General features: G+C 43.7%; 1 protein-coding gene across 4 annotated transcripts in view; it reads left to right on the top strand.

Moving 5' to 3' along the window:
* Positions 1-27,994, top strand: part of RFX2 (regulatory factor X2) — an 88,959-nt gene that overhangs the window by 36,872 nt on the left and 24,093 nt on the right. Inside the window, exons 2-7 of one of the 4 annotated variants that reach the window (XM_070415928.1) lie at positions 4,967-5,008; positions 8,957-9,069; positions 11,449-11,538; positions 13,427-13,506; positions 15,238-15,499; positions 26,969-27,043. In XM_070415928.1, coding sequence (XP_070272029.1) covers positions 8,965-9,069; positions 11,449-11,538; positions 13,427-13,506; positions 15,238-15,499; positions 26,969-27,043 — 612 coding nt within the window. In that variant the 5' untranslated portion in view covers positions 4,967-5,008; positions 8,957-8,964. Of the gene's footprint in view, positions 1-4,966; positions 5,013-8,820; positions 9,070-11,448; positions 11,539-13,426; positions 13,507-15,237; positions 15,500-26,968; positions 27,044-27,994 lie in introns of all 4 variants that reach the window. The other 3 variants (XM_070415926.1, XM_070415927.1, XM_070415929.1) reach the window with 3 other exon arrangements.

Genomic DNA, 27,994 nt, shown 5'->3' with positions numbered 1-27,994 from the left:
GGACCAGTCAACATTCAGTTTAATAGAAAAATGTCCATAGTAAGAACGTGGCAACAGGTTGTCTAAGTGGTTTGGGACATTTTTCACGTATTAGCCTGTGCTGTACGTGTGTACATGCACATGTGTTGTACGTGTGTACATGCACATGTGTTTGTGTATATGTATGGTTTCTATATGTGTTTGTGTGTACATGTGTGCATTCATATATATGCATTGTGTTGCGTGCATACGTTTGTGTGTGCATCCATGAGCATGTGTGTATGTGTGTTTGTGTGTCTATGTGTGAGTGTACAACACTTTCTTTGCCCACTTTCTCAGCACAAAGCGGCTGACAGTTGGTCTCCCACACAGCACCAGTTCCCATTCCTTTTCATGTGCTGAACTTTGGGGCACCGGCCCCAACCTGGGGAGACTTTTCATTTCCTGGACACCAAGTCTTGTGGTATTTAAGTTTTTACTAATTAGAGCTGGTATCAGAAGCCTGCCTAAAACATTCGCTGGGTGAAAATATCAGTGAAGGTTTTTTAATTCCCATTTTCCCCTGAATACATGGCATTGTCACTTGCAACTAAAATCAGATCCCGTTTAAGATGAGGTAGCCAGACCTGAGCTCGGACAGTTTACATTAGTAGTTGAATGTGCTTTAAGAGGGAAGTAAGAGAGTGTTCCCATTAGGACAGGAGGAAAGGCAACTGTCCCATGTGACCGAGGATGACAGCCTGTGACTTCAGGAGCCGACAGGGGTCTGGCTGCCTCCTGCCCCAAGCCCAGTTTCCAGAGCTTGGGCCTGGTCCTCTGCTAGAAAAAGAGGAAAAGTTTGGCTGCTGAGAAGAAAACAGGAACAGATGCCCAGTTCTTACCAAAAGAAAAAGGAATTTGAACTCTGAAGATACTTTATTCCAGAGAAACTCAGGGCCAGCTCTGATCCCTCAAAGTCCACTGCAAAAGAAAAAAGCTAAGACTTGCCAGAGGAATGACAGGATGCCCCAAAAGTTTAGGCAAAGGACTAATGGATTGCCCTTGCTGGGAGTTGGAATTGGATTCTCTTGGAAATGGTGGGGAGCCTCTAAAAGGTCCCTCGTTTTCCCCCCTCTAATTGCACACTCATTGTCTGACAGATTGTAACAATTTCATGTCCAGGTCACTATAGCCCCCTCTTTGTTATTCTTAACCTGTCAACAAGTTCATTTCACTCAAGTGACATTTATCCAGCTCATTTCTCAGACGTCGCATGTTTGTTTAAATGTCACATGTTCATTCGGGGCAATCCTGCCCTCCAGGCGACATTGGCAGTGTCTAGAGAGTCAGGGTGGGCAGGGGGTGCTCCCAGAGGCCAGGGATGCCTCTCAGCACCCCACAGTGCCCAGGACAGAGAATGTCCACCTGAGACGCCTGCATTAGTGTCTGCTGGGCCAAGTTCGAGAAAGGACATGATTTCTGCCATCATGGACTGTGAAAGCATCCACTTTTCGGCAAGGAGAGATGGAAACTTAGTTCCTCAAACGTGGGAATTCTCTCTTGGTGCCTAGAACTGAGCAGGGCTACGGTGAGGGCTGGCAGGGGCTTCCCGCAATCGGGGACAGTTAAGACAGAACCTAAACCACTCAGTACTTGCTCCTTAGACCCGGACTCAGATTGAAGAGGGTGCAAGAGAGGGTATGGACCTGATTTTTCTGGTCGCTGTAAGCACACTGGGAATTATCAGTACAAATGGCACGAGACCTGGGTTTGAAAGAACTCCTGAGAGTGTTCTGGACTTGTTGCTTCTTGGTCATAAGAAATTAATTGCCTTTTGGGGGAAAATGAACCCTGGTGCCATCCAGATGCCACCAAGCAACAGGAGAGCAGGAACTGATGGCCTGAGGAGACCTGTGTCTCTCCCCAAAGTAAAAGTAAAAGGCTGTGTGGCTCTCCAAAGGGGAAGTTAATTAGCCAATCAGAAGGAAAGGAACTAAAAAAACGCTTGTGTGCTCTTCTCTAATTACCCAAAGATGACCAATGTTTTCTAAATATCTGTCAGGCAGGTGGTTCCTCCACTTGGCATATGAAAGAACGAATGAAAGGAGATTGCTTCAGGTCCTGGTGAGTCAGTGTCAGGCCAGGAGCGGGCGCAGAGATTGCCCTCAGCATTTCCTGCATTTCCTTTCCTGTCATTACTGGTTACTAGGTAACCAGAGTATTTTCCTGTAAACAGAAGTCTCTTTCCTTTGTGCCCAGGCAGATTCATTCATGGAGGCCGCAACCCAGGGCTGCTGACCATGGGTCTGCCATGCCCCCTCACATACCTCAGCACATGTCCTCACTGGTGGGTGTTGTTGGCAGCATCTCCAAAAAGTCAGATGTGCCTTCTAGATGCTGGTGCCCGCCCAGGAGAGGAAGCTACAGCAATGAGGCTGTGCTTTCCCACTTATTTCTCCAGTCTGCTCTTGTCTTGGACCAGATGACAAATGAAAAGTGCTCGGCTTATAAACAACACACCAGGTGTGTTTCTGAGCAACCAGGAGCTTTGGGCCTACCTGGCCAGGCTGGGTCGTGTTTGAGGCCCCTCTCCATTGTGTTGGTCCACCTAAGGCCTCTGGACCCCAGTCTAGAGGGGCCACTGATGAAGGCAATCAGAGAAAGAATGCTTGGGTTCCGGCCTTGGGAAGAAAAACAGGAGAGAGGACAAATGAATGTAACAGAGACAGACTGAATGGCTCCCAGTTCTTATCGCAAGTTTAAGTTCAGAACAGAAGCACAGACATGCATTCATATCTATGAGACTGTTTTAGGGTGACCTTGATCACCAAGGAGCCTGACCCTGCTGAGTGGGAACAGGGGATTCTCAAATTTCATGTTGAATGTGGCCAATTGGTGCCCTTGTCACCTCCCTTCCCCTGCTGCTTCATGTTCTACCAGGTGGAGTCACTCCAGCCTCACACCTTCTGGAAGGACCGCTGGAACTACTGCTCTTCAAGGGCTGCTAGCATGGCAAACCAGCAATAAAACATTCTTGCATTGTCCTGGCCTAATGGCTCAGTTGGTTGGAACATCATCCAGTACATCAAAAGGTTGTGACTTTGATTCCCAATCAGAGCACATGCCTAGCATGCGGGAGGCCACCGATCAATGTCTCTCTCTCTCTCTCTCTCTCTCTCTCTCATTTTAGCAGTTTAATATCACCTCAATTGGCTTTCTTTTTATTTATTCTTCTTAGGGTTCACTGAGGCTCTTGTAATTGTAAGTTGATGCCTTTCACCAAATTTAAGTGATGTTTAGTCACTCTTTAAATATATCTCTTCTCTCTCTCATTCTCTCCTTTTCTTCTGGCACTCCAATTACATGTACATTAGACTTCTTATTTCTCTTTATTTTTTCCCCCTCAGTTCTTTTGATTGGGTAAATTCTATTGATCTATCTTTAAGTTCACTGACTCTTCCTTCTGCCTTCTCTGATAATCAGCTGTTAAACATATCCAGAGAAATTTCCATTTCAGTGAAATTTCTTTTCAGCTCCAGAATTCCTTTTTTTTTGTTTTTTTGTTAATCCTCACCAGAGGATATTTTTCCATTGGTTTTTAGAGAGAGTGGAAGGGAGGGGAAGAGACAGAGAGAAACATAAATGTGAGAGAGACATCAATTGGTTGCCTCCTGCATGTGCCCCGACCAGGGCCGGGGATCAAGCCTGCAACTGAGGTATATACCCTTGACTGGACCCAGGACCTTTTAGTCTGCTGGCCGACACTCTGTCTACTGAGCCAATCTGGCTAGGGCTCCAGAATTTCTATTGGGTTCTTTTTTATAGTTTCTCTTCCTTGGTTGAAATTCCCACATGTTCATTCATTGTACTTATAATTTCCTTTAAGTTCCTGAGCATATTTTTAGTAGCTGCTTTATCTGCATCACTTGGATTGGTTTTCTTATAATTGACTCCTTTTTTTTCTCCTTGAGGATGGATGACAGTATCCTATTTCTTCTCACAGCAACAGTTTTTATTGGGTCATGGACATCATGAAAAATATGTTGTATTATCTCTGGATTCTGCCATGTTCCCCTGGTAGCATTTAACTTGGCTGGGCTCAAACTCTGTCACTCCTGCAGTGGGCAACAGCTGAAATCTTTTCTTAGTGTTTTTTTTTTTTTCATCTTCAAGCTGCTGTTTTTTCCTCCAAGGTCCCTGGTGTCTCCCACACACATGTGTGGTTTAAAGATTTGGGTGCGCTCTGGCCGGTGTGGCTCAGTTGTTTGGGTGTCATCCCATGCACTGAAAGTTCGCTGGTTCAATCCCCGGTCGGGGCACATGTGGGAGGCAACCAATCAGTGTTTCTCTTTTGCATCAACATTTCTCTCTCTCTCTCTCTCTCTCTCTCTCTCTCTCAAATCCATAAAAACATATCCTGGGGTGAGGATAAAAAGAAAGAAAAGATGTGGGGGCCTCTGTAGTTGCATCTGGGGGCTCGTCCCCTCTGTGGCTCTCTCTCTTCCAGGATTCCCTCCCAACATTCTGAATTTCTCCTCTGACGCTTCAACACAATAAGCTGCTGCTTTCTGCTACCCTAGCATTTGCGGATTTGGTTGGCCCCCAGGGCCAAAAGCCAGAGTTGCTGATCTGACCTTGTGACAGTGGTATTTCAGGGGTGAACTCCCGGCAGTGTCTGCCTGCTTTGGTCACCTTCCAATGACTTTATTTTTTAATTTAAATTCTTTATTGTTGAAAATATTACATATGTCTCCTTTTTCCCCATTGACTTCTCCCTGCCCGCTTCCACCCCGCAGCATAGCCAGTGACTTTAAATAGTTCTTTTTTCAAAAATATTTTGCCCATATTTTATCATTGTTATCTGTAGGAGGGTTAGTCCAACCAATCTGCCCCACCATTACAGCGCTCTCTTGCATGTCTTTTAAAAACCTTTTTTTAAAATCCTAAACTTTGATACGCTAAGATCCTTTGATGAATGAACCCCATTTTTTTTTTTTTTTTTTTTCAGAAAACTGGATCAGCTTATGTGCAACCTACAACATTATCTCCGGTAGGTAAGGAAGGATTCCATGTTCTCTGCAGACTGGCGTGTTGTGTGTTAATATATCGGAGCAGCCAAGCTGGCTCACACAGTGTCTGTCAGTCTGTGTGTCTGATACTAGCATCAAGGGAGGTGTTCAGGGAGAGTAGAGCAGTCAGTCTCCAAAGGTCACTACATTTCCCAAAATAGTCCCAGACATCCTAAAAGTAGATTTAAAATTTTCTGAAGCCTTTATGAACTTATTTATATTTCCCACCTGTACTGCCTTTTGAAATCTGAATCTATGTATTATTATCTGTCTTATAAAGTACTGTCATAGATTCTCACAGTCTCACTAGCTAGTTTTATATAATTCAATATCAGATGTAATACTGGGGAGTTACTAAAGTGTTCATTCATTTGATCAGTATGTATCAACTGCCTGAGTTGTGCATGACACTGAAGCACTACACCAAAACTATCTTGTGGTATGCCCTGGTCCCTACTGGTTCCTTGTGCTCCTCATCTTATGGACCCCTATTTGAGTTGGGGTGTATGGGTAACACAAACTGGGTGGCTTGAAACATCAGAAATGTATCTTTTTGTAGTTCCAGAGACTAGAAAGTGTTGGCAGGGTCATGATCCCTTTAGGGGAGGATCCTTCCTGCCGCTTCCAGCTTTGGGTGGCTCCCAGCAATCCTAGTTGTCTCTTGGCTGGTAGCTACATCACTCCAATCTCTGCCTCTGTCTTCACGCGGCCTTTTCCCTGTGTGTCCTTTCTGTCTGTCATAAGAACTCTGTCATTTGATTTAGGGCCCACCCTAATCCAGTATGGTCTCATCTCAATCCTTACCTTGATTATATCTGCAAAGACACTATTTCTAAATAAAATCTCATATTCTGAGATTCCAGGTGGACATGAATTTGAGGAGACACTATTCAATGCACTACAACTCCCCAAAGTTATCTGTCCATTGTGCCCAAACTCCTGTCTTAAGTTTTAAGGGCTGCACCTGGCTTCTGGGGTTCCACGGTTTGGTGAATCAACGTGACTTCATAAGCTTCAGAGCACCATTGTTGTCATTTCTGACCAGTGTTTGATATTTCCATTTGTCTCTAAATGTTAGCAGCTCCACCCTCCTAACAATCTGAGTACCCTCTGCAGCCCCCTCCAGCCCTGCCCTGTTGGTGAGATATGGCCACAAGAGCTATGCACTAGATCAGTGATGGCGAACCTATGACACGTGTCAGAGGTGACACGTGAGCTCATTTTTTTGGTTGATTTTTCTTTGTTAAATGGCATTTAAATATATAAAATAAATATCAAAAATATAAATCTTGCCGAAACTGGTTTGGCTCGGTGGATAGAGCGTCAGCCTGCGGATTGAAGGGTCCCAGGTTTGATTCCAGTCAAGGGCATGTACCTTGGTTGCGGGCACATCCCCAGTAGGGAGTGTGCAGGAGGCGGCTGATCGATGTTTCTCTCTCATCGATGTTTCTAACTCTCTATCTCTCTCCCTTCCTCTCTGTAAAAAATCAATAAAATATATATTTTAAAAAATATATATAAATCTTTGTTTTACTATGGTTGCAAATATCAAAAAATTTCTATATGTGACACGGCACCAGAGTTAAGTTAGAGTTTTTCAAAATGCTGACATGCCGAGCTCAAAAGGTTCGCCATCACTGCACTAGATCAAGGGCCTGTGGACCTCCAGGTTTTGAATCAAGACAGTGTGATTTTTCTACCCATCTTCCAAAACCACATCACTTTATCAAACCCAGATTATGTGGACCGAGCACCAGCAACCTTTGCCCATTGCCTGTATTTGGAAATAAAGTTTTATTAGAGTACAGTCAAGATCATTTATTTACATGTCAGCAAAGGCTGCTGTTGTGCCATGATGGCAATGCCTCGTAGCTGCCGCGGAGACTAAATGACCAAAATGTCTCTGGTCCTTTACAGCAAAAGTGTGCTGATCCTGGTCTAAACAATATAAGCTGAACAATGCAATCAACTCAGACAGTGCATAGTAAATAGTGTGTTAAACCAGGGAACACGTTAGCATGAAAACTCCATGACACGGAATAACTTGTTTTCTGGAAAGTGTATTCTGGCCACAGTAAGCTGAGCATGGACTCACTATCCATCCCCAACGCTCTCACACCTCTCCTTGCTTCACTAAGGCTTAGACTTTGGGCCTCTGGAACAAAGAAGTGATCTCAGTGAAGTCAGCTTTCTCACTTTGTTGCTAGTAGATTTTTCTCACAAAGAGTTCTAGTCCACTTATCTCCTCCTAGTGTCACTGAAGTTACCCACTTCTTGGCTTTAAATGGGAACAAAGTGGTATATAGAGTGTAAATGACTGATTTAAGTGTTAGGGAAAACTGTAAATAAGAGTCCTCGGTTAAGCAATTTCCAGCAGAATATTCCAAAGGTCAGTTCTGTCAGGAAGGCAGAGAGTTGGAAACACAGGACTGGAAAGCCACAGTCTTCTCTGAAAAAGGCAAATTAAGGAGGAGGTGCCAGTCACCATGGCGTGCTGGGGACATCTAGTGTTGAGAACTGAGTCAGGCTCACAGGAAACAAAGATGCCACAGACACAGACCACGATCTATACAGTGGCTCTCATGGTACCAAAGGCTTGTGGACAGGGGACTAGAGAAAGTCATGGAATAATCCGTCAATAAAGATGAGATTAAACTAACACATTTGGATTCAAACCCACACATATCCCTTTCTACTTCCCTTCGGCAAGTTATTTTATTGTTACCAGTTGTTTTCTGCACTAAGAAAAAAAAAGGCTTTGAAAAAAAATTTTTATTCATTCTTGCAGCTGGGAACTCTTGGGGTGATAGAGAAACATGAAAGTTCTGGCACTATATCCTGGGCACTGTGATGTGTGCTGTGCCATTCAGGCCTGCATGTGAGGCAGAAGCCAGGAGACTCCACTCTTAGGAGTGGCATGCTCAGAACTGGGGCCAGGACAGGATCGGGACTGCAGAGCCACCTCCTCTCTCTGCAGTTTGTGTATTTCACTGCCTCTCAAATGCTTAAGGTAGCCAGTAGTTTATTTAAAATTGAAGACAGTTTGACTTTCTGCATTTTATAGAATGGTTTTGTATCATTTGCCACTTTGTTCTGATATTGAGTCTTTTTGTAGAGAATTTTAAATTACCTATTTGAAAGACGTATGCATCTGGCTACAAAGAAATACATTCTTATGCTTTCTTGTGGGCAAAGATCTCTAGGTACAGAGGGCAATTTTGACTTATTGCTGACATTCCTGAGGACTTGTACCCAGCCCAGCACAGTGTTTCTTAACTGTCACTGTACATCACCTTTTTTCTCCCTAGGTCAGTGGTTCTCAACTGGGAGACAGTTTTGCCCCCAGGGGACACTGGACAATGTCTGGAGACATTCTTGATTGTCGCCACCTGAGGAGGGGGTGCTTCTGGCATCTAGCGGGTGGGGGTCAGGGATGCTACTCAGCACCCCTCAGTGCCCAGGAGCCCCCCAGACAGTGATCCAGCCCCAGTGTCATAGGGCCAAGGGGAGAGACGCTGCCTGAGGAGATCATTTGCCAAGCTCCCCAAACAGAAAGCACCCACCAGGGGCTTTGGCTTGCTGGGTACATGAGTAAATAGTTCCATGAGTCCTGAAAATAGTTCACCCTGATCAGTCTGGAACAGGGACAAACAGTGACCACTATCCCTGCATGCCTCTAAGGAACTCCTGCAGGGCTACTTTTTGGTTTAATATTTGGAAGAACAGTCCCTGCCCCCTCCCCCCTCCCTTTGTTTGGAACAATTATGCAACCTATTCCCCGTTCTTTACCCAGCCTGGCCGGATCCCTGCTCTGAACCTGGAAGGCTATCGGGAACTCCCGCTCGCCTGTTCTGTCTGCATCTGCAGTTGCCTCTGTGGGCCTCATGACTGCAGCCCTGCCCGCTCACCCTCTCTCCGCCTCTCTTCAGAACTGAGCATGCAGAGTTCAGAGGGTGCAGCGGACTCACCAGCTTCTGTGACTCTGCGTTCGTCAGCGGCCGCCCAGGCGCCTGTGGCCCAGCCAGTGCCAGCCTCCCCGCAGGTAACAGACCAGCCCGGAAAGATCAGTGTGGCCAGTGTGGTTGTATCCACTGTGGTTTTGAAAAGCACTTGACTCAGCAGGGAGGAATCTGTGTTCTCCTGAATTGCCTTCTCAGCCCCAAGGTTAGAGCTGTTGAAATAGCTGCTCTTCTTGTCTCCCCCACCAAATCTGACTTAGTTTGTTCTTCTCTTTTAAGGGAAGTTTTCTTCTACCTTGGGAATGACCTTTTTACACAGAAAGACTTTATGGGTAAGGCAAATGATAAGTGAAAATTCTCAGTATTGGTTCACAATTGAATCTAGCATTAGAATGGATATATTTAAAACTAGAGGCCCAGTGCACAAATTTTGCACCAGTGGGGTCCCTTGGCCCAGCCTGCGGATCGGACTGAAACCGGCTCTCCGACATCCCCCAAGGGGTCCTGGATTGTGAGAGGGTGCAGGCCAGGCCAAGGGATCCCACCAGTGCACGATTGGGGCCGGGGAGAGACGCAGGAGGTTGGCCAGCAGGGAGGGACCACAGGAGGGCTTCAGGGTGTGTCTGGCCCATCTTGCTCAGTCCCAATCGGCCAGACACCAGCAGCAAACTAACTTACCAGTTGGAGTGTCTGCCCCCTAGTGGTCAGTGCACGTCATAGCGAGCGTTTGAGCAGCCTTAGCATATCATTAGCATATCACGCTTTGATTGGTTGAACAGACGACCTGACACTTAACATATTAGGCTTTTATTATATAGGATTTGTGGAGAAAATTTTTACATTAAGGCTGTGTCAAAATAAAAACTGTAACTCAAAAAGATATCTGTGCCCCTTGTTCATTACAGCATTATTTACAATAGCCAAGATATGGAAACAAGCTAGATGTCCATCCAGACAATTGGGTAAAGAAGATGTGATACGTAGATACAATGGAATATTACTCAGCCATAAAGAAAATGAAATTGTGCCATTTGCAACCACATGGAGGGACCTACAGGGAATTATGCTAAATGAGAGGTCAGACAAATACCATATGATCTCACTTATATGTGAAACAACAACAAAAACCCACACATTAAGCTCATAGATAGAGGACAGATTGGTGGTTGCCAGAGGGGGCGTGGGAGTGGGTGAAATGGGTCCTGCCATGGCCACTGTGTCTCTCCCAGGTTCCAGGGCTTCCATCCCTGTTAGAGATGCATCCAGGTGCCCCCTCTCCCACTTGGCAACATCCACACCCCCCTTGCCTTTCCCCTTCTGTCCCCACATACACTGTCTGCTGCTCAAAGCTGAGCCTCCCCACTGCCTATGCAGGGGACTCCCTTTCCTCCAGCACCCTCTCCACAAGCTGTGTTTTGTTCCCTGAACAATGAACACCCCAGGCTTCCTTGTCAGAAAGAGGAATTCTTGCAGCTCAGTTCCTATGGTGCATTGTCCATGTTTCCCCTCTCAGCCCTCCTACACTACCCAACACAACTTCCCACTAAGCAGACACAGATGTGTTCTGCCACCAGCTCCACGTGGCTCTGAGCACTGGAAATGTGGCCAGTGTACCTGCAGAACTGAATTTTACAGCTTATTTAAATAGAATGAAATTGAAATGGCCACACGGCTACACAGCTAGTAGCTACCATATCGGACAGCTCAGCTTTAGAGCGTATGAATGCAAATCCTTAATGTTCTTACTTATTTACTTAATCGAGGTGAAATTCACATCATGTAAAATTCACCGTTATAAAGCAAACAAAGAAGTAGCATTTTCATACATTTATCACTCCCAAAAAAGAAACCCTGTCTCCCATGGCAGTCACTCATCCCCCTCCCCAGCCTCTGACAACCATAAACCTACTTCCTGTATCTGTGGATGTGCCTGCTCTGGACATCTCACATGAATGGAATCACAATGTGATTTTGTGTCTGGCTTCTCTGAGCATTGTGTGTTCAAGGTTCATCCACATGTAGCGCCGATCAGCTTTCCTCCTTTCAGGGCTGAGTGATGTTTCATTGTGAGGAGAGACTACATTGTGTGTATCCATTCATCCATTGATACTTGCACCATTTATGTTCTTTTTGTCTTTGATCATGAGCTCATAGGATGCCTGGTCCCTGTTGATCTCTTTTTATACAGTGGGGTTTAGAAGGCAAAGCACTGCAGAATCACCACAACCAGTGACATTTAGGGTCCACTTTGGAAAATCACAGAATTGAAGTCATTGATTTCTAAAGCCCCAGCTCCTGTTTCTCTTTCGACTCTGGCGTTCATTTGATCCTTCACATTTTCAGTTTTGTGTGTCCAATAAAGCAACAGCAGGCCAGGTGGCAGTAGCTGTGGTTGTATTCTGTGTTTGTTTTCAGGCCTAAGTTCTGACAAGTCTGAATGTCCCTCTCTCCTTCCCTTTTAGAGGGTGCTGGTCCAGGCAACGGGCTCGGCTTCCAAAGGGGCCCAGATGCAGCCAATCTCCCTCCCCAGAATCCAGCAGGTGCCACAACAGGTAACCATAGCACATGTGATCTGGAGGCCTCTCTGTGTTATGTATTCTTTCCTGTCATTGCTGCTCCTTCTTTAATGTCTTCAGTTCCTTACCAGAAGGTTCTATGTTTTTTAAAGATCTTTCACTTCAAACAGTTTTGCAGCAAACCAAGACAACTGTGATCTTTCATTCATTCAGAAATTCAATGCATGAGACATAAGCCAGCCCCTTGATATAGCACTGGGTTCTGAGCTAGACATGCAAACAGATAGCAAAGGTTCTGGATTATTAGGAACACAGAACCTCCTAGGGAGGCAAACCCCTCTGCAGGCAAGTGTTATACCCTCAGACGAGAGCCATGACCAAGAAAGCGCCTCTTGTGAGATTAAATTATCTGGGAAGAAACCTCGAAAGTGTGGGCTCACCCACCAAAGAACAGCACAGACCATCAGCTCAGTCAGTCAATGGAATGTAGGACAGTGGTCAGCAGCCCTTTTCTGGAAAAGGCCAAATAGTGCATTTTTTTTGGCTTTGCAGGCCAGGTAGTGTCTTGCACAGCCACTCAACTCTGCCTTGTCTCTAGAAGCAGCCATAGATGTAAAAAGAAGGGGCAGGGCTGTGTGTCAATAAAACTTTATTTACAAAAAACAGGCAAGCCAGATCTGGCCCAAGGGCTGGCTTGTGCTCTGAAAGATGCTGAATTAAAATCTGTACAGGGTCCTGCCTGAAAGGAAGGGACCATGAGTGAAATAGAGAGATGGCCGAGACCCCAGAGCACACGCTTCTTTCTTCAGGGGTTCCTGTTCAGATGAGCAGTGTGTGTAGGGGGAACCAGGGGAGGCTTATGGGGTCAGGGAGAAACAAAGGTTCTGAGCAGGCCCAGAAGGGAACCTTAGCTCCTCGAGGGAGGGGAGATGGAGGCTAATGTCATGATTCCAGAAGCTTCCCCCCTCTGTGGGGCTCGACCTGCACCATCACTTTCTCTCTGGGCAACTCAGACTTGTGGAGTGACTTGTGCATTTCACTCGGTCCCCTAAGGCAAAGCCCACTCAACATGGTAATCCCTGGACTCCTCATGATACGCTATTACTCTAGGAGTTGAGCGTGTATGAGTGTATCCGTGCTGGGTTGTCCTCGGAGGTGGGAATCAGCTCCACACACAGGCCTAGAGAGAGGTCACGATGGGACCCAGCCTTTAATTTTGTTACCTCAAAATGAGGTTGAATTAGGCATTGGGTAAGGTTCCCTCTGTGGTGAGATTCTGAAGTCTTCCATGCAGAGCTCTGGGCCTCTACCACCAGAGCCAGCGTCCCTTGTGGGCCATTAGCTGAGGCGCTGCACTGACAGGGACCAGGTAGGGCTGTTCTGTGGTCCTCCCATCACGCTCGGTCTACATCTCTCACTCGAGGCCCATCGCTTCTTCTAGTTCTGCTCAGACCTTCACAGTCTCTCCCCAGTGTGGCTCCAGGACCCCTGCCCTCCTGCTGGGGAGGGGCACCAGGGCCATCCTAAGGGGGCATGAGGGGGGACATGTAGACCAGCTCGAGCCCTCTGCCCTGTCCTTGGGTGTGGATGACAGGTCCAATGCTCAGAGGTTGGCATTCTGTCCATACTCTGATTTCCACTGTCCAGCATTACCAACCCTTTTACCCAGTGGCTGGCAGGCCCCAGGGCCCTTCCTGGCTGTCGATTTGGCTCCTTCCCCCACGGAACAGGCACCATGGACTTGGCTTCCCTCGAGCATAGCAGTGGATCAGGACTGCCTCTCCTATTTCTTTCAAGACGTGCCAACTGTCATGCAGTACTTAATGTTAATAAAAGGCAGTCCAAGTTATTTTCAGCTTGAATGATGGAAAATCATGAACAAGTAGACTATACTGTGTGTAACACAAAATATCTGATGTTTCAGGTCCAGCCTGTGCAACACGTGTACCCATCCCAAGTGCAGTACGTGGAAGGCGGAGACGCCGTCTACACGAATGGTGCCTTGTACGTGGTTTTCCCTGCCCTCGGAAGGGTCCTCACAGAGAACCTCAGGCCACGTCTGGAACCTTCCTTCACGACTCTCCCACCTTTTTCCTTTTGGGGATGTGTTTGCACAAATCCCTCCCCCTTATCCTTTGGGTGCTGTGTTGGAACCATTACTGTGGTATTAGGTCATCACAGTCCTATGGAGATTTCAGAAATCATACACTTTTGTAGTTTTTACTTCTAGAAAAGGTAGTCTTAAGAAAAACAAACCGTAACCCAAGTCTAAAGATTCAGTCTTCACAATCCAGAAGCCATTTCTATCTCTGCTTTCTCCTCCTGGCCTTTGTTAACCTCTGGCTTTTTATGATGTAGATATGACTTGATTTTTTATTTGTCAGGGACTTATAGGGTTTTCTGCTTGTGAACTATGTGATTCTTGGGGCAGAAAATAACACATTTCTCAGGAAGCTCATTGGACTCAAGACATAAGTCCTTTTGCTCATTTGATTTCGACAACTCCCCTTTGAAAGTTCAGGGATCAAGCATGAGAGTGTGGTTGTGGTTAAGGCGCTGTGTGAGCTTCTACAGCACAACACTGAAGGTTCTAATACATACACAGACACATGTGAGCGTGTGTCAAACCCATGACATCTGAGCAAGGTGTGTAGATTGTACCAATGTCGAGTTCTTGGGTTCGATTGTATGACAGTTACATGTGATGTCACTGGGGGTCAGGATGGGAGTGCACGCCTCCCAGAGGTTGGGGCCACCTGCCACCTAGGGGGGCCTTCCCTCAGGACAGGTCATAGCCTTTAGTTACCACCAAAGAGAAACCATTACCAGCTGCCTTTTGCAATGGCCAGCGTTACTGGAGTGGGACTTAAAACTATGGGATGACATACATAGTTAGCTAAGCATTTAATCCAGATGTTAAAGTAATATTAGACAAATTCTTCATATCACTTAGAAATTTCTTTTTATTATGCAATTTCATTTTTTAACCTTTTTTGATAGAATCGTAGACTTACAGGAAGTTGCAAAATGGGAGACCCTTCACCCAGTCTCCCCCTGTGGTGACCTCTTTTTTGAGTATTACTGTAGGACAATAGCAGGAAAGTAACACTGGGACAGAACTGTTAACTAGCCCATGGGTCTTATTCCATTTCACCAGTTTTGACTCCTCTGTGTGTGTGTGTGTGTGTGTGTGTGTAGTTCTATGCCATTTTTTCTCGTGTAAATTTTAAAATATATATTTTTTTATTGATTTCAGAGAGGAAGAGAGAGGGAGAGAGAGATAGAAACATCAATGATGAGAGAGAATCATTGATCGGCTGCCTCCTACACGCCCCCTACCGGGGATCGAGCCCACAACCCCGGGCATGTGCCCTTGACCGGAATCGAACCTGGGGCCCTTTACTCCGCAGGCCAACGCTCTATCCACTGAACCAAACCAGCTGGGGCTCATGTATAAATTTCACATAACCATAATAAGACACTGAAGTGTTCTGTCTCCATGAAGGAGCTCCCTCATATGACCCCTTCATACTTAGAATTTTTAAATGATCAGTTTTTGATGAGTCCGCATGTGATCCTGAATATTTTCAGATGATTGCTTTGAACTCTGTGCTGCATAGGCGTTTGGTGTCTGACTTACCCCAAATGTTCAGTCTCATCAGGCTTCCACTTTGACGTGAAGTTTTGCAGGATTCCTTCCAGACTCAGAGGAGGCACATTCTCTCTTTCTGACAGGCGGACGGCCTATGCCTATAACCCCGAGCCTCCAATGTATGCCACAAGCAGTGCAGCATCTTACTTCGAGGCCCCGGGCGACGCCCAGGTGACCGTGGCAGGCTCCTCGCCGACAGCAGTCCCCTCCCACAGCATGGTGGGCATCACCATGGATGTCGGGGGGAGCCCCATTATCTCCAGCACAGGAGCCTATCTCATCCACGGGGGGATGGACAGCACCAGACACTCGCTGGCCCACACTTCCCGGTCGTCTCCAGCAACGGTATGTACGAGGCTCTCGGGCAACAGGTTAGACCCTGGATAGACTAGCAGTAGAAGTAAGGATGGTGAGTGGAAGGCAGCTGGAGCCCTGGAAGGGAGCCCTGCCAGCCCCAGCCAGGCCCTGTGACCCAAGGCAAGTCTCAGCTTCTTTGAACCTCAGTTCCTCCACTGGTTTAAAAAACCCCACAAAAACGTTAATCTTCCATCAGGGCTATTACGAACACTGCATATTTGTAAAAAGAACTCCATACTGGTATGTGCTGCTGCTGATGTCACCATTATTATCAGCCTCTGAGAGGCTTAGGTCAGTCCACCCATATGAAACGACTGAATAAACAAGAGGAAATTTCTTTTAGGAGCTATGCCGAATTGCTCCCGCCATGCTCCTGTCCAAAACAACATCTGCTTTAAAAACTTACCTTTCAAAACTCTAGTTTCCATATTTACTTTTACTTTGTAAATAAATACAGAGCTGTGTGACTTTCCTGTGTGTACAGCCCTGAGTTTTGACACACATGCACGTTTGTGTAACAACTGCCGCAGTCAGGATCCTGATGGTTGGTCTCCCCTAAACTCCCTCCTGGTATTTGCAGTCATGACCTCCCCTCACCCACAAACCCTGGCACCCACTGACCCTTTCTCCATCACTAGAGGTTTGTTTTTCCGGGGCTGTCGTATGAACAGAATCATTCATTAATGACCTTCTGAGTTCCGCTTCTTTAACTCAGTGTGGCGTCTTTGAGATCCATTCGGGTTGTTGCATGGGCCAGTAATTCCTCCTCCTTCGTAACGGAGTAGTATTCCTACCTATCCATTCACCAGTTGAGGGCAGTTGGGGAGATTTCCAGTTTTGGGCGATTATGAATAATGCAGCTATCAGTCCTCACCGACAGGTTTTTGTATGGACATATGTTTTCCTTTCTTTTGAGTAAATAGCTACGAGAGGATTGCTGGTTGATACGGTAAGTGTGTATTTAACTTTATCAGAGATCACCAACAGTTTCCTCAAGTGGTTGTACCATTTCACATTTCCCCCAGCGATGTGTAAGAGCGCCTGTTGCTCCACTCCTCGCCAGCACTCCTTGTTGTCAGCATTTTTTCATTTTAGCCATTCTAATAGGTGTGTAGTGGTATCTCATTGTGGTTGTAACTTGCATTTTCTTAATTGCTAGTGATGGTAAGCAGCTTTTCACGTGCTCATTTGCCTTGTATATGCTTTTGGTGATGTGTCAGTTCCAGTCATTTGCCTACTTTTTAAACTGGATTGTTAGTTTTCTTATTGTTAAATTTTGAAAATTCTTTGTGTTCTTTATAAGTCCCCTGTCAGATAAGCAATTTGCAAATATTCTCTCCCAGTTTTTATAGTGTCTTTTCATTCTGTTACAAGTGTCATTTGCAGAAAAAAAGAATTTTTTTTAAATAAAGTTTTATTTATTAATTTTTCTTTTTTGAAAAGACCACACTTTTGATGCCATACCTGAGAACTCTTTGCCTATCCCCAGGTCATAAAAATTTCCTCCTGTTTTTTTTGAAAAGTTTTATAGTTTTACATTTTGTAGTTGGATCTGCTTCATTTGGGTTAACTTTTGTATAAGATGTAAGGTTTAGGTCGAGGTTTACTTTTGTGCATATGAAACCACCAGTGGTTCCAGCATCATTTGCTGAAATGACTGTCCTTCCATTGGATGACTTTTGCGTCTTTGTCAAAAATCAATTGGTCGTGTGTGGATCTGTTTCAGGACATTCTGTTCTGTTTCATTGATCTATGTGCCTGTTCTTAACTATTACAGCTTTATAGTGAGTGATTCCTCCAACTTTATTTTTCTTTGGTATTGTGTAAGCTATTTATATAAATTTAGAATTTTCTATATCTATAAAAAATTCCTGGTAAGGTTTTGATTAAACAGCATTAAACCTGTATGTCAGTTTGGGGGAGAATTGAGTTGGGTCTTCAGTCCATGAACATGGTATGCTTTCCCATTTACTTAGGTCTTCTTTTCTTTCTTTCATCAGCATTTTGTAATTTTTAATGTGCAGATCCTGTACACATTCAGTTAGGCTTATACTTAAGTATGTCATGTTTTTGGGGCTATTGTAAGTGGTATTAGTCTTTATTTTATTTTTTAAAATTATTTTTTAAACCAAGCGCTGGCCAGTTTTATTAAAGAAAAATCTTGCATGATTTACTTTTCACTAATATGTTTTGGCATGCTTTTTATGATACCAGAATCACCTAAATCACTGATAGCCAGTGTGCATACTCTAGTATTTCCACATGCTGTGCCCAATTCAGGATTACTGCCACTGTAGTGATGGACACCATGACATAGTCCTCTATTTCAGATTTCCTCAAGGCTGAACAGCTGTTGGTGAGGATGACCAGTTTCACTTTGCCGGATCATCTTCAGGGTCTGTTTGTACCCCAGCATGTACCTTTCACTTTGCGTAAAAAATTGGAGCCTGGAGTTGATCGACTCCAACAACTTTCATTGTCTTTGCAGCCACCATCTTCTTGTTTAATTCAGTTTCTAACTGTTCATTGTTAGTATGTGAAAATACGGTTGATTTTTTACTATTGTCCTGCAACCTTGTAGAACTCAACTTTTTAGTTCTAAGAGTTTTTTGTTGTCTGCAAATAGGAGCAATTTTACTTCCTCCTTTTCAATCTGGGTAACATTTTTTTTATTGCCTTTTTTTGCTGGCTAGAACTCTACTATGTTGAATAGGAGCAGTGAGTGGACATCTTTTCCTTGTTCCCAGTCTTGGGGGGAAATCTTTTCATCTTTTACTGCTAAGTATGATGTTAATTGTAGGTTTTCATAAATGCCCTATTTCGGGTTGAGGAAGTTACCTTCTATTCCTAGTTTTCAGAGAGTTTTTGGATGTTGAGTTCTGTCAAATGCTTTTTCTTCATTGATCATGAGGTTGTATTTTTTTTGTTTGTTGTTGTTTTTTTAAATATATTTTATTGATTTTTTTACAGAGAGGAAGGGAGAGGGATAAAGAGTTAGAAACATCGATGGGAGAGAAACATCGATCAGCTGCCTCCTGCACACCACCACTGGGGATGTGCCCGCAACCAAGGTACATGCCCTTGACCGGAATCGAACCTGGGACCCTTCAGTCCGCAGGCCGACGCTCTATCCATTGAGCCAAACTGGTCAGGGCATGAGGTTGTTTTTTTCTTTAGACTGTTAATATGATAGATTACACTGATTGATTTTCAATTAGAAAAATCTTCCTATTTTGGTAGTGGGCTAATCTGAAATAGAAGGTAATGTTTTAGCCTCATCCCTGTTCTTTTCAGGCTGTTTTGGCATCACCCCGACATCAGAGCGGCTTGCTGTCCTCTCTCTTTCTCTGTGTAGACTGCTCCCCAGAACCTGGCTTGGAGGACAGGCGTAGAGAGAAGTCACTTGCTTTCTAGAAGCTGCGATGTGTGGGGCAGTGTCCACTGCTCAATCCGAGAGGCCCTAGCTTCCACCTCACCTCTCCGTTTTTCCAGCTGTCAGCTCAGCAGGGGCTGGGAGGACACAGGGGGCCAGACACGCTTCTCCCTTAGAGGACTGGCTAGATGGACTCAAGATTAGAGCTGCTAGTGATCAGAAAGTGCTCCTCGCATGCCATGTTAACTTTCATGGATATGGCAGGCTCAGTTTTATGAGACTGCACCAATTTATAGTAGTAGAATATACTAGAAGTATAGGAAACAAGTTTACTGAGAAACAGCAGCATTCTCTCTGATCCACACCCTCTTGGTTGCAAGCAGATGTGCAGCTCAGACTTGGAGCACTAGCTACTGTGGTTTGTTGTTTGGGTTGCCTTTAAGGAATCAAGTTTTTAAATCAATTGGAAATCCATGGATGGACTGTGTTTTAACACACATCCCCATGAAAGCCCCTAGGAAGTGATCATTTCAAATGAGAATCTGATCCCTGACTCTGCCTTCTCTGTGTTATTTATCGGCTTGGTTTTGGCATGGGAACATCTCACAAGGATGCAGCTTGTGAGAGCTGAGGGACTTTCTGGGAGCCATGAACAGAAATGGCCCTGGGGCTTGCAACAGAAATAAAATATGGCTCCTGCCCTGGCTGGCGTGGATCAGTGGTTAGAGCATCATCCAGGGCCAGGAGCCATAGGATTGTGGTTCTGGCTAATGCTCTAACCTGAGATCCTCATACAGATAGAGGGTTGTATCTCGGTTGCAGGATCCTGACCCCAGTCAGGGTGAGTGCAGGAGGCAACCAGTTGATGTGTCTCTCACATCAATTTTTCTTCTCTCTCTCTCTCTCTCTCTCTCTCTCTCTCTCTCTCTCTCTCTCTTCTCCCACTCCTTCCACTCTCTCTGAAAAATCAATGGAAAAAATATCCTCAGGTAAGGATTAACAAAACAAACAAACAAAAAATACGGCTCCTGTATCCGTCCTTTCACATCTGCCAATTCTTTCATGTTAGAGTTATGGGATTTTAAGTTAATCCTGAAAAGGGAGCATGAAGATCAGAGCAAATCACCACCTACACACTCAATAAGTGATTTCAAACTTTTGGTGACAAATTGTCTTGAGTCTTTATTTCTGGTTAAATTTTCTTTTTAATTTTTTTTTTTTTTTAATATCAGAAAAGAAGGGAGAGGGAGAGAGAGAGAACCATCAATGATGAGAGAGAATCATTGATCAGCTGCCTTCTGCACACCTCCTACTGGGGATCAAGCCCACAACCCAGGCATGTGCCCTGATTGGGAATTGAACTGTGACCTCCTATTTCATAGGTCAATGCTCAACCACTGAGCCACACCCACTGGGCTAAATTTTCATCAGTGTTATAAATCTTTTACTAGTAAAATACATTTTATGAGTTTATTTGAGCCAACCAAATGACATGCCAGGAAGCAAGATCTCAAATGCTCCCAGTATTATAAATCTTAAGAGTGATTTGCCCAAATGGTGAGTTTTTTGTTTGTCTGTTTGTTTGTTTTTAATCTTCACCTAAGGATATTTTCTCCATTGATTTTTAGAGAGAGTAAAAGGGAGTGGGGGGGAGAGAGAAATATTGATGTGAGAGATACACATCAATTGGTTGCTTCCTGCACACTCCCCAACCAGTGCCAGGGATCAAACCTGCAATCCAGGTATGTGGCCTTGACTATGAATCTAACCTGTGACCCTTCAGTGCACCAGCTGATGCTCTAACCACTGAGCACACTAGCCAGGGCCGAAATGGTGAGTTTTTAATAAAGTTTTCTGTTGCACTTTTTTTTTTTTTTAAAGTACATTGAGTAGAGATACTAACCTGAGAGGTTTGCTTTTGTCATTTCAGCTCAGGTCGAACCTCTTTGACACAACCCAAAGGGCAAAGTGCCCTGGGTGCCAAACTTCAGGAGGGTTTCACCTCCAAGTGCTGACCCTGCTCATGCTCGACCTTGAGCATGAGCACCTCCTTAAATTTGGTGCCCTGGGTGCCTTGTTGGCCCCACCCCAGTCCTGGCCCAGTATGGAGACTTATATGCCTCTGGCCTAATCAGATTTTTATACAGCATGCACATGTAATATTACCTACGTAACTTTAAAATGCTTAATTAACAAAATAAAGATGGACAAACAGATTTAAAATGTCGCATTTCCCTAAGCCAGCCTCCCTCTCTCCCGGGGTGAGCCCACTGTTTCCCCTTCTTCCTCCCTGGCCCTTAACTGCAGTTGGTCGCTTTCTACAGGCATAATTCTAGCATTTATGTTCCTGCCTCAAAATTCCCATCGTGCTGCTCCCTTCTTTTAAAATACTCCCCAATTTCTTTAAAGGTCCAAAGGGGTTACTCATGCAACATCTAAATGTTTATTGTCCCCACTTCTGATCATGTAAGTATGCTGTATTTTAGGATGGAGGGTTAGCTACTGCAGGTTTCTGTCCTTGTCCCAACTTTTCTCTGGTCTTTCTAAGGAACATCCCTGCCCCTTCCCAGGAGGCATGGTCTAGAAATTGAATTAGGGAAGACCCAGCCTAGATTAGCAGGTATTTCATCAATAGTTGTCATTGCTGGCCCTTTGTAGGGGCTACCTCTGTGGCAGGTCCTTTTAACAAGGTTATTATGGGATGGCCATTGGGGTAGATGCTAATAAACTTGAGAAGTAACCAACACCCTCCATTAGGAGGCATTAATTTAGTCCTTAATCAGGTAAAATCTTGGTAGAATTATACATGAAAGGAAAGGGTTTTAAAATTTTTCTTTCACAATTTTTAAATAATAGGCTAATTTTAATATACTTGGGAGCTTTAAAACTAGTCTGCTATCTGCTATTACTTTGGGTCCTTCGAGATACTGTATCTTTGATCACAAGTATTATACATTTTCTGTCCTCCATCTCAGTGAGTCTTTAAAGCAGGCCTTCTGTTAACAATTCATGTAGCAGAAGCAATTGATATTAAATGAACAATAAAAAGGAGTATATGCTGCATTGCACCAAGTCAAAAGTAAAGATTAAGCGCCTGATAAATCAAGAAACAGATGCATAAGCATATGCATAATTCTAAAATGTGAAGGAGATTACCAGAAGTTCAAAAAAGAGAAATGATTTTAGATAAAGCTGCCAGGGCTAGGGTTAGGGATGGGGCACCACTGCATGCCTCCGTGGTTCTTTGGTGCTGTTTGACACATGGGCCTGTGCATGTAGCACTGATGAAATTTTTAAAATAAACTCCAGTCAAATATAAAATTCGTTTTCATTTTAAGCATATATAAAGGTTAAACCCTAACTTCTCCAGCCACCGAGTGGACTGTTAAAGGCCCTTGGTTAGATCAAGTTCAAGGGCCAGATGCTCCTTTTCAGGGATGCTGCACAAGTCTCCCATGCAGGGCCAGGAGGTGGTGCCATAGCGCCCTCTGCTGGACATGCGTGTGCTCTGCGCCTTCAGTCCTGACTCCTGGGCATCAATGTGTCTGGCATCTGTCCTTCTGGGGCTTGACGGTGTTTTCCTGACCTTTATCATCTTCACATAATTAAGTGGTATTTTAAAACACAGTGAACATCTTGGGATACTCACAGTACATTAAATCAATTTCCTGTATCTTGTCTAAATCCTATTTAATAGCTATGGGTTTTTGAAGATGATCTTATACAGCGAATCTTAACTTATATTCTTTTCTTTCCCTCTGTACTCATAATACCGTGATTTTTAGCAGTCAGCCTTAAATATGACCAGTGAACCTGTGGGTGTCCCCAGGACCCCTTAAGGGGGTCCACAAGGTCAAAACTTTTCATAATAATACTAAGCCAATAATACTAGTTACCATTTTCACTGTATCATCATTTGCAGTGATTGTGCAAAATCAACACCCTTGAAACAGATGAGCACAAATCAAGACAGAGGCCTCTTCTAGACGACACTGATCTTTTGCCATTGTGCTTTCAGTAGAAAAGAAAAAGATAAAATACCAGATACCAGTTTTATTTAGGAATGTCCTTGATGAAGTAGTAAAAATTACTAATTGTATTAAATCTCAATCCTTGATTACATGTCTTTTTAATATTCTTTGTGATGAACAGCTCTTCTGCTGTCTGCCAAAGTATGATGGCCATCTCAAGGAAAAGCTCCTGTGCAATGAGTTGAGTGGAACTAGCCACTTTTTTTGAAATGTCATTTTTTTCCTGAAAGAATAACAGACACATTGTGATCATTCAGACTCAGAGATGTGGCAGACATTTTCTCAAAAAATAAATGGTGTGAACCTGGTGTATCCATAAAAACAAGTGACAGATTTTATTGCCATTTCTTTTTTAAATAAAAAAACAAAGCAAAGAGAATTTTGAAAAACTGGTATCTTTTCCAATGAGGTTGGTAGTGATATTAACAAATGTGATTTTTCAATATTATGTAATGAAATGTGTCAACATTTGGAAGATCTGCAACTCATTGAATGAATATTTTCCAAGTGACCAGTGCATGATGTTAAAACTATGCATGTGAGTAAAAGATTCATTCAAATTTCAAGAGAGACTAATGGATTTTTTATACCTTTTTATTAAGGTAAAATTCACATAACATAACATTCACCATTTTAACCATTTAAAAGTGTACAATTCAATGACATTTAGTACATTCACAATGTTGTGCAACCATTACCCTATCTAGTTCTAGAACATTTTCACCTCCCCAAAAGGAAACCCTGTACCAGTTAGCTGTTACTTCCCATCCCCTTGGAACCAGTCTGCTTTCTGTCTGTGTGGATTTGCCTATTGTGGGCATTTCACAGAAATGAATCATACAGTGTGTGGCCTTTTGTGTGAGATGTTTTCAGGGCCCATCCACATTGTAGTCTGTGTCATTGCTTCACTCCTTTTCATAGCTGAGTAATACTCCATAGTATGGATGGTGCGCACAGTGTTTATTAATCTGTGATGGATGTTTGGGTTTTTCCACTTTTTGCCATTATGAATAATGCTGCTATGAACATTTGTGTACAAGTTTTTGTTTAAACACCTGTTTTCAGTTCTTTTGAATACATACCTAAGAGTGGAATTTCTGGGTAATCTGGGTTAACTGGGTTTATGTTTAACTTTTTGAGGCACTACCATACTGTTTTCCACAGCAGCTGCATCATATGACATTCCACCTGCAATGTATAAGGGTTCCAGTTTCTACACGTTTTCCCCCAACACTTCATTATCTTGTGTTTTCTTTTTAGCCATATTGGTAGATATGAAGTGGTATCTCATTGTGATTTTAGTCTTGTATTTCCCTAATGATTAATGCCGTTGAGGATCTTTTCATGTGCTTATTGGAGACATGTCCATTCAAGCCTTTTGCCATTTTTAATTGGGTTGTTATTTTGTTGGTGAGTTATGAGGGTTCTTTAATATTCTAAATACAAGACCCTTATCAGATATATGATTTACTAGTATGTGAGAGTGTGGGTTGTCCTTTCACTCTCTTATTAGTGTCATTTGGTGCACAAAACTTTTTTAAAATATTTATTTTTATTTCAGAGAGGAAGGAAGAGTGAGGGAGAGAGATAGAAACATCAATGATGAGAGAGACTCATTAATCGGCTGCCTCCTGCACGCCCTCCCCTCCCCTCCCCCCCCCCCCCCTTCCGCCCCACACACACACTGGGGATCGAGCCTGCAACCCAGGCATATGCCCTGGCTGGGAATCGAACCATAACCTCCTGGTTCATAGGTCGATGCTCAACCACATGCCAGTTGGGCGGTGCACAAAAGTTTTTAGTTTTGATGAATTCCAGTTTATCTTTAAAATTATTTTTTAAATGTTTATGCTTTTGATGTCATCTAAGAATCCATTGCCAAATCCAAGGTCATGAAGATAACCTTGTTTTACATGATTACCTGATGTTTTCCTCTAGGAGTTTTGTAGTTTTAGCTCTTTCATTTAGTTCTTTGATCCATTTTGAGTTGACTTTTGTATATGATGTAAAGGTCTAGCTTCATTCTTTTGCATGTGGCCGTGCAGTTATCCCAGTGCCATTTTTTGAAAATTTTATTATTTTTCCATTGAATGGTCTTGACATCCTTGTCAAAAATCAATTGACCATAGATGTATGGGATTATTTCTAGACTCTCAATTCTATCCCATTGATCTGCATGTCTATTTTTATCCCAGGAATGCACTGTGTCGGTTACTGTAACTTTGTGTTAAGTTTGAAATCGGAAGTGTGAATCTTCCATCTTCGTTCTTTTTCAAGATTGTGTCGGCTATTGGGAGTCCTTTGCAATGCCATATGAATTTTAGGGTCAATTTGTCTATTTCGGTAAAGCAGTTGGAAGTTTAATAGAGAAGTTTTACAGGGATTGCATTGATTCTATAGATCATTTTGGAGAGTATTGCCATATTAACAATATTAAGTCTTTCAATCCATGAACATAAGATATCTTTCTGTTTATTGTGGTTATCTTTAGTTTCTTTCAACAGTGTTTTATAGTTTTCATTGTACAAGTATTTCACCTCCTTGGTTAAATTTATTCCTAGGTATTTTTTCTCTTTGATACTATTGTAAGTAGGGTTGTTTTCTTAAATTCCTCTTCACAGTGTTCATTACTCAGAAATGTAACTGATTTTTGTATGTTGCTTTTATATACTGCAACTTTTATGAATTCATTTATGAGCGCTAATTGTCTTTTATGGATCCTTTAAGATTTTTTATATTTAAGATCATGGTGTCTGCAAATAGAGATAGTTTCATTTCTTCCTCTTCCATTTGGCTGCCTTTTACTTGTTATTGTTTTCCAATTGCCCTGGCCGGAACTTCTGGTACAATGTTGAATAGAATTGGCAAGAGTGTACATAACAACAGTGGTTGTCCCGTACACTGAAAGGTCGTGGCACTTACCCAGGTTGTGGGTTCCATCCCTGGTTGGGGTGTGTACAGGAGGCAACCGATTGATGTTTCTTTCTCTCCCTTTCTCTAAATTCAATGGAAAATATATCCTCAGGTGAGAATTTTAAAAAAAGAAGTGATGAGTGAAACAGTATTCCTCTCATTCCTGAACCCAGCCCTGCTGCACTTTCTGGAATACTTGTTCAGCCTGCCTTTTTGCAGAAGCATTGCTGAAGTCTTTGCCTTTCCTGGTATTTGAGGACAGACAATGTATGCTTTAGGTTCACTGCTTTTTATTGCAGTTCTCTGCCTATTGTGGTGGGCCACAGCAGAGTTTAAATTTCCATGTACAAGTCAAGGTCAAATTCAGCACATACAAACGTGGTAGCCACACACAGTGGGGTGTTTCTTCCTTTGCTTAGACCTGTGGCACCACCTCAGTCCTCACGTCCATGAGATCCTTAGAACCCAACTAAAAAGTCCCCCTCCCTCAGGAAGGCCTGCCTGATAGCTCCGTTCTCATTGCCGCATATCCCTCTTTGCACAGCTCACACACACTTCATAAACATTCAGGAGCTTATCTCTGTGACATGTCCAGTGACCCCAGGGTCCAATGCCTCTGATGGCAGGGCCTGGGTCTTTGTCCTTGTTGGTATTTTCCCAAAGCATCCAGGAGAGAGACCTTGGATTTGTGACAGGACAGGCTGGGCAGGAAATCAGTACTGCCAACTGTCCTTGGGCTCTGTTGGTCATTTATTCTCCCTAGCAACAGATGACGTGTGTGGGGAGCAGCAGGTGATTATTCTCTGGCTTTGCTCACATTTGAATGTATGCAGTGACTCAATGTTCATGGTGTGCCTGTGCACATGCAGCCCATGTTCACATCACAACTTCATCCGCTGCGTGCGCTCCTCGGGCTCTTGGGCTCATCTGCATGTAACGAAGTAACACGCCTGGCTGTAGCTTCAACTCACGACTTAACCCATCTCCCCTGCCTGCATTAAGCCTTATTTTTATTTTGTAGGCGCTTGAATCATTTATTTGGATATTAATAAAAACAAGTCTTGGCTGATGCTAACCATCTGATTTCCCTTTTTTTTTTTCCATTTTGTTTTGTTTTGTTTCTGCACACATTTTCTTTAGCTTGAAATGGCGATTGAAAACCTCCAAAAAAGCGAAGGGATCACATCACACAAAAGCGGTTTACTCAACAGCCATGTAAGTGTGTGTCGCCTGGTGGTCTGCCCCACTGTGCACGTACCTGCATGGGCATTTCAAAAATAAGTGAAGGAAATGACTTGATACCTTTAAAATGTTGAAAGGGAGAGAAAAGCTAGCCTAGAGTTCTATATGCAGCAAAAATATCCTACAATGTAAAGGGGATGGAGGCAAGTTCTTCATTCCTAAAGGTAGATGATCAGAGTACCTACTTCTTCAGGGGCATGTTATGGGGATTAGATTATTTAATACACATGACAGGCTTCCAACAATGCCTGGCAGATCACAAGCATTATAAATAAAGTTAATACTAAAATAAGTAACAATAACAAAGTATGACACAGGATAGGGAATGCTATAAAGTTTCTTAGCTAAGTTTCCTATGATCAGTTCTTGCGGGGGTGGGGGGGAGAGGTAATTTGAGAAAAATGCAAAGCAACACTTTCCTACTAATTTGGGCTTTGTAAAAAATCTTTCTCCTTCACTTGCCTCCTGGGGAAAACCGTGATTATGTGTCCCGTGCCAGGAGGAGGCAAACGTCTTAGTCCCTGGGCAGCCTCACGGGGCAAGATGGCACTGGTGACAATTAAGAGTCTCTGTTTCCTGGGACAGTTTAGAAGGAAAGCTGTGGTCTCCTCACGCTCCTTCCTTTTCCCTCTACTCCTCCTAATGCTCTCAGTTTAGCTTTATGTGGAACTGGAAATTTAAAAATAGGACAGGCCACTGAAGTCAGAATGTGCTGCTCAAGCACTTAGGTTGGGATTTGACCCCAAATGTCTTTAATTCTCTTGAGAATTAAAACATCAAGAAAAAGAAGCCCCTGTAGTCAATCACGATCCTAACTGTGGCCCCATTAAGACTTCCGTACTGGCCAAGTGTTGCCTGAAAGGAAGTGGTTCTGAGGCAGAGTGGGCTAGAGAAAGGCCCCAAAACTTCAGGGTTTATGGGTTG

Source organism: Myotis yumanensis, unplaced genomic scaffold (genome assembly GCF_028538775.1).
Source record: "Myotis yumanensis isolate MYYU_CA2020_CCGP unplaced genomic scaffold, mMyoYum1.0.hap1 SCAF_5, whole genome shotgun sequence".
NCBI classification, from domain to species: Eukaryota; Metazoa; Chordata; class Mammalia; order Chiroptera; family Vespertilionidae; genus Myotis; species Myotis yumanensis.
This window is presented reverse-complemented; position numbering and strand designations above follow the sequence as displayed.